This window comes from Electrophorus electricus, chromosome 10 (assembly GCF_013358815.1).
Source record: "Electrophorus electricus isolate fEleEle1 chromosome 10, fEleEle1.pri, whole genome shotgun sequence".
In the NCBI taxonomy this organism is placed as follows: Eukaryota; Metazoa; Chordata; class Actinopteri; order Gymnotiformes; family Gymnotidae; genus Electrophorus; species Electrophorus electricus.
The window spans coordinates 5,674,661-5,682,061 of NC_049544.1; the positions used below are offsets into that span (position 1 = coordinate 5,674,661).

General features: G+C 44.1%; 1 protein-coding gene across 1 annotated transcript; it reads right to left on the reverse strand.

The window, feature by feature from the left end:
* Positions 1–714: 714 nt before the first annotated feature.
* LOC113571236 (tetratricopeptide repeat protein 24) lies at positions 715–6,980 on the reverse strand. The gene is made up of 13 exons (XM_027000061.2): positions 6,777–6,980; positions 6,306–6,599; positions 5,753–5,954; positions 5,226–5,432; positions 4,450–4,578; positions 4,167–4,288; positions 3,671–3,748; positions 3,498–3,571; positions 3,269–3,360; positions 2,957–3,089; positions 1,676–1,749; positions 1,423–1,471; positions 715–1,331 (listed from the first exon to the last, which is right to left on the reverse strand). Exons 1-13 carry the CDS (start codon positions 6,978–6,980, stop codon positions 1,220–1,222), a joined length of 1,770 nt encoding a protein of 589 aa, XP_026855862.2. The 3' UTR covers positions 715–1,219.
* Between the last annotated feature and the right edge of the window lie 421 nt (positions 6,981–7,401).

Here is a 7,401-nt window from a genome sequence, read left to right on the forward strand (position 1 = left end):
CCTTAAAGCTTTTCCCCGTTAAGGTACATTTTACTGAACGCAATGAACCAAAGACAAAGGATAGAAAAGGAAAATCATAGATTTATTTGAAGGCGAAATGATTTTGCGATTAACATTTTATCGTGTTATTCACTTTTCATAGAAACTTCCATAAATGTGCAAGAATGATTCAAGAACTGAAGGTGAATGTGAGGCAATATTATATCTGCTTCATATATAAACAATGAAACCTGATTAGAAAACCATTTGTTTTTATTCTCCCAATCTTAACGGTTTTGGGGTTAGCAACGACCACACCTTCAAAGGCCCGACGCTATAGAAACGCCTATAACAAGGTACCATCAAATATACACTAGACTGCATCACTGACGCAAGATGAACTAATTCTCTGCTTGTATATCTTTCGTACAATGTATGCAAGAAACACCCTTAAGCACTCAGAGAATCAGCCAGTCGGTCATGAGCTAACTTTCATCGGGCTTAGAGGGGCCACTTTACTTCAAAATCTGTGAAAATCAACATACATCCTTCGCAATAAAATATCAGCTTGCCTACAACCTGAAATGCTTTATTGCTTAAGCATTAAGAATAATGACTGAAAAATAAACCTTGATTTCTGAACGTAGCTTTGAATATCCGAATGCAAAAATATATATTTTACAAATCCATTATAAAAGTATCTTAACACGTAACAACAAAAATATTGTACTCCCAGGAATGCAAATCACACAGAAAGGGCAGCCACTAAAAGGCTTGCTTTTGTTTAGTGAGTTCTTGTTGCTAAAAGCCTGTGTGGATGGCAGAGCTGAGCACAGGTGCTTTGTTTCATGAAATAAATGTAAAAGTGCAAACCTAGCAAATACACTGTTACAGTGGAAGCGTCACACCTACGACTATGATGAGAATAATCACAATCAGTCCTGGAAGCAGTATTACCAAAGTCACAGCCAAAGGCAAAAGGGTTCAAGTGCAGCCATCCTATAAGGAATACCAAACGATGACGGCCGTTGATGATGCATGCTCTGTCTGTATGTCCATATGGTGTTGCGTGTGAGAATCAGCACACCTTTTCTACGCAGAAGTCGGACAGCACTGTTGCTTATTCATTTTTTTTCATATGGCATCAGCAGATTTAGTCAATATTTATAGCAGAGCAAAGTTTCAGGTGTCGTTCCTGCTCCATGATCCAGGGAGGACAAACTCAATGGCTGTACCAAGGTCACATAACTGTGCAGAACCTGGACTTTGTTCTCCCGTATAGGGCTGTGGCTTCTTCACTGTCAAGCTGTGCAGGGCGTGAGAGCTCTGTGCTTTCCATCAATGGGGTCTCACTAAAAATGGACATTATGGGTAAAGTAATTATCAGTTAGAGCTCACTGTGAACACATGGTTAGTTGGCACACATAGAAAAAAGGCCCATACCAGGTCAATTCTGCAAGTCTCTGCTTAGAACTTCCGCACATGAGCTCATCTGTAGAAAAAAAAAAAAACCCACCCAAAAAAACAAACAATTCTTCACCAAATGTCAGATAAACATAACCTGTGCAGTAACACACCACTTTTCAATACAATCATGACAACCAATACATCAGAATATTCTAAGCATTATAACAGAACAAGCAGAACAGAGTCGGTATCTGTGTGTATATCTCAGTATGTGTGCATACAGGCCTACCTCGTTGTGAGTTGACATGGGCGTCAAGATTCTTGTAATGCACATCAGCTTTCTGGTATGTGTTGTTCCAATTCCTGCCATGGATAAGGCACGTGCATTTGGACAATCTTACACGTCATTCTCTTTCAAATCAAGCCTCACAAGTAGGGTTTAACTGTGAAAACTAAAATATCTAGCAATATCTTAGTTCAATGCTACACTGGACTCTAACCTACTGTACTGGCTAGGATGCATTCTGAGTAGATGACAAAGCATCTTTATAAGTCACTCTGGATAAGAGCATGTGCTACATGCCAGAAATATAAATGTACATGTGAAATGATGATTTCCTTTGAGCAGCGCAGCTTGTGAGTTAGTCGGACAGAAACATCTTGGAAATTCTTCGCTCTGACAGGTGAGTCCTGAGGGAGGAGCTGTGCGCTGTGCAGTTTTACACTAAGAACTCGTTGAGAGCCACACGGCTCCTTTCTCTTCTACTGTGGGTTAAAGTCACAGACTTGCAAAGCCCATCATGTTAAGGAAAAAACAAATAAACAAACAGGTTTTTCTAGGTGCAGACACATTAGTCCAACTCTTCTGGAGTTGGAATACTGGTAATAAATAAATTAATACTGGAATGCACATAAAATAACTCAATTTGACAATATACGTTTTACCAAAACAAAGCCTATTTTGCCACTCAGAATCAAGCATTTTGCGAATGGCCATCTTAGTGAGGGTGTATTATATAAGAGTCATACCCAGGTTTTACAAGAGAAAGCACTGCAATTACAATATTACTGTTGTATGGCCATGGAACCATGTTCCATTACCTTTGCTTACATCATGTGCGGCATAGTCAGACGCTCAATATTCCTGGCCTCAAGACTAATGTAATGGCATTTATTAGCTGTGGCACAATTGGCACGTTTAGCAAATACTGTTTGTCACGTTATCATAGTTTATTTTGGTACTTTAGAGAATTAAGTCAACAGATAATTCAGTTTATTTTAGAGAATTAAGTCAACATGACTTGTAACATACCTAACTGACCATGTCTTTTTCAAAATCTAAACTGCATGTACCATTAGGCTTTTGTACTCTGGAAATAGGGTTGCTATGGGGCTCATTATCAGCTGACTAAATTACTAATTGCTTTTTGAGATCAGTAAAAGCTAAACGCATATGGGATTTAATTTGACCTTTTTGCTAATGTTTGCTAATGTAGAGGGGAAAGAGGGAAAGAACGAACACACAGGCTACAGCAGTCTCCAGAAACAATCACGTATTATGAGTTTGTACCTGTTGGCCTCTGGTAGGGCTTTTGGATAATTAGGTGGTTCTGTGTATAGTACTTTTGATGATCGAGTCATGTCACCATGGGCTTTCCTTTGTGCATATGCTTCTGTAGTTTTCCACTCTTTAGTATATCTGACTGTCAAGGAACGCACAGGAGAAATATGTTATACTAAACAGCCGATTCTCCGTTATTCAAAACCATATTTCTCTCCTAAATTTTCCTTAAAACCTTGCGAGCATTAGAGTGGCATGGAATACACCTGGAACGTTGTATACATCTTTCTGCGCATTACAGGACTGTGCCCTTTGTCTTACCCTGCGAGCCGTCTTCTACCGTCTGATCATTCCGCAGTTCTCCGCTATGTTGCTCATCTAGAGCTCCCTTGGTGCTCCTGGTGTCAGTCCCTCTGCATGAGCACAGCATGACAAGGAAGAAATCAGACAAAGTCAAGCCTCACAAGTCTGAGAATGCATTGAACCAGTACACGCAATAGTAAGCATGAGCATCCAGAGTAGTAAATGCATCAGTGCAGATGTGCATTACTTTAGCTGCCGGCCGCGGACATTTGTCGCCTGGATGAGTCGGCGAGCGGGCGGCCCTCTCTGTATGGGTGCTCGCTGAAATGGAGCAAAATGGTTAGACTACACCGTCCAGTCACTTAAAAGCAAACTGCACTCTGCATGACAAGTGGCCTCCAGGGAAGAAGGTTAGCCCACCTGCTGCATGGTTAGCTTCAACTGCAAAGCCTCACTCAGACTGTTGACCAGACGCTCCTGTACAGAGCTGGAGACATCCTAGAGGAAAAGCCAAGGCACACTCAGATCCAAGACATCAAACTGTCTGTTTTTTCTGGATCAAAAACAGTGGATAACAAAAAACTAATATGTTCAGCCACAGAACATTTGTTAAGCAAAATGTGTTTTCAGATTTTTCCGATTTTTCCTAGTGTTTGTAATAGCCAGCGCTTTGTGCTGTAGGTCTCTCTGTCAAATGTCAGCATTAATAATCTGACAGTGTAAAGAGGTTGTCTGAAGCCATCTGTTGCATCTTTTCTGAGCTCCTGACCACTCTGCCTTACTGACTGGCTTTGTGGCCCAATTTGGTAGATGCGACCCTCACAGTGATAAAGAATGTCCATGCTTATCCTCCTGTGTGCAAAGTTGGAAGCAATTTAATTAAGATAATGAACAGCTTTGAGATTAGAACTCTCACCTTGCATTTGGAGAGCAGTGCTAGAGCCTGCTTGTAGTAGAGAATGGCTTTCTCTGGGTCCCTCTTTCTAATTCTGATGCTACCCAGGCCGTCACACGCCTGCCACAGCCCTGAGGAGTCATCTGTAGGCAGGCAGAGGAAGAGAGACACAGGCAGAAGGAGAAAGCAAAACAGAAGGATGAAAAAAGAAAGGAGCTGCTGAGTGGTTTAAAATAACTGCGCAAGCTGTTTGCAGTTTGGAGCATCACATTCTGTGGACATGTTGGGGCATTCAGGTAATTACCAGTGTCCTTGAAAGCCTGTTGAGCATGGAGATAGCTCTCGCCTGCCTCTTCCAGTTCCCCTAGTTCACTGAGAGCGAAGCCCAGGTTACAGAAACAGCGGCCTTGGGCCCGCCGGCTGCCTAGCGACCCTGCCGGCACAGTACAGGAGAGACAAACGGCAACATAAAAACCAACCACAGCCTGCTCCTCCTGCATTCAGGACCGTGAGTCATCTGCTGTGCCTCGGTTCAGTGCTGATGTCTCATTAAGCCCATTCCCCTGAGCCCAGGTCTGTACAGAGTGCAGGTTTGCAAACAAGCACCAACACCTGTGACTCGTGTGCTGCCTCGTCAAGTGCCTCATCAGTCAGGCTGTGCAAACACACCCTTTCTGTAGGATTAGCATGAAAACGTCAGAGGTGCAGCAGTCAAAGCTGTGGATCTATGGCCACACACACACACACACACACACACAGAGACCTCTGTCGGCGCATGCTCTCTGACGTGAGCATGTGTCAATGTTTCAGGGGTGGTGTTAGGGGTACAGTGAGGGAGGGAGCGAGGGACAGAGGGAAGGAGGGAGAGAAGGAGGGAGAGAGAGAGAGAGAGAGAGATGCTGCTGTAAGCCTTTTCTCCCTCTCCCCTGAGACTGACACATGACCAGAAGTTCCATAATTAATTTGCACAGCTGCTGCCGACTATAATACTGCAATAACAGCATGGCTTCTCTAAGGTACACTGCACCTCTGACACATTCGCAAATTCCAGTGTGGTCATGTGTTTTCTGACTTGCTAACCATGAAGAGCGGCTGCTTCTCTGTGGTATTGCAGGGCTTGCTGGTACTGCGCCAGACCGTTGTGGGCCGCGCCCAGGTTCTGCAGCACCACAGCCAGCCGGCGTGGCGTGGAGTGGAATAGCGGCAGAGCCGCTTCATAGCACTCCATGGCCTCGGCAAAGAGCTTCAGCTGGGAGAAGCTCAGACCCACAGCATTATACAGCTTACCTTCAAACACCAGAAAACAAAATACTAGAAGTCAAATGAATTATCTTCAAAAAGCAAGTTTTAGCATGCAGGCAGGCACATTGCATGATCATCTGATAAAACGGCAATTAGCTGGTAATAAATACGGATTATGCATAATCACAGTGAAATATGTTGTGCATGATTTGGCATCATTTGTATTCTTGATCAAAGAATAGATTCTAGTGTTAAGGTCTGACTTTACTATTAAGGTCATCAGTAATAAAGAATCTACAATGACGGATCTCTTCTGTTTAGTTGAGGCCCATGCTCTGAGTACCACCAAACTGCTTCTACTTCACCGAGTGTCTCTTGCTCGGCGATGCTGCCACTCAGCTCCAAGCATTCTGTGAGCACGCTGATGATATCATTGGCTGTAAAGCTGTCACACTGCAGCATGCAACCCCCAGCGTCCTTCAGTGCCACAGCTGCAGAGGTCGTCTTCCCCGCCACCTTATAGCTCTCTGCCGCCCGCAGGTAACTCTCCACCGCCTCACCCAGCTCCTGCAACAGACCACAGCAGAGAGGACTTCCTGAGGATGCGCTTTCAGGAAATCAAAGCTAAGAGGCACCCTTTCTGCACTCTTTAGGGGTATAATGAGCCATAAACAATAATTAACAATTAACTGCACAAGATGAAAAACATCGATGGGGTCAAAACATAATACAAAGCTGTAATGCCAATCAACATGGTTTCAGCGTTTGGTACCCAAGGATTAAATAAAAAGCATTCTGCAACTGTGGATAGCGACTAGCGAGGCCTAAAACTGAAGGGCATTACATTAAACTGTTGATGGGGAGATTAACGTTCCACCAAGTTCCAGATCCTCTTTCTGCCTCCACGGAGGCACTTACCTTCCTGCACAGGTGACAGTGGGCCAGCCTGACACAGGTGTCCCCCTCGCTACCCCCATCTCCTTGCGATCGGTAGAGCTGTGCCGCCTGCAGGTAGTGCCGGACTGCCCGGCCGTGGTCCTCCAGAGCCTCGTGGGCTGCTGCCAGGTTGAACTGCAGGTCTGCCATGCGCTCGCCCTTCTCACCCGGCTCAGCTCGTGACAGGAAGTGCAGGCCTTTCTCGGGCTTACCTGCCTCCACATATGCTGCTCCGAGATTAACGGCACACACTCGCTGCACTTTAGTCTTGTTGAGCTGTAGGCAGAGGAGTAAGGACTTGGTTTAACAAGCAACACATACAACTGCAAAGCCCATGGGCCCATGTGGCGAGACACAGAAATTACGTTTCGGGCAACACCCTGTCAACCTTCTAAGAGTTGATCATCATTTTGCTCTGTATTTATCAAGATGATTTGTATTTCAACACTTTACCTTTACAGCAGCCTTGAATGCCTTCTTGAAGTAATCAAGAGCCTCAGAGTAGTCTCCCTGATGTAGAGCACTCTGTCCACATGCTGTAAGATTCTCTATGTCAGATTGAACCTCTTTGTCCTCTACATCATAGTCATTCCCCTTTTTGCTGGTCTTCTTTTTTTTCTTCTGAGAATCTCGGCATGGCAAACCACCAGAGGCCATGACAGGAGGAACAGATTATGGTCGAGTGGGAGTATGATACTAGAAAGAAAAGGACTGAATAAGACATTTGGCCAAATTTGTCATACACCTCCATAACGGTTTCATTCAAGCCGGATCCAAGCGCTGCTAGTTGCATCAGTACCAAACTAAGTCACAGATGTTCGTGAACGGTTGGCTTACACTTCACTAATGAATGTTTTATCACTTGTCTAAGGTATCACCATCACACACAGTTGTCAAGACATTAAACAGCAGTGCTTCGGCATAACGTTATGCATAATGTCTATGTTCTTGTAAATTGCACGTTCTTTAATCACAATTGGCTATTTAAGATGGTTAGGTTTAACCTGAATTTAATCAGGTAGGTTGGCTTGGTTAGATAACACTAAACAGATATCTAGTTAGCTTGTTAGCTAGGTAA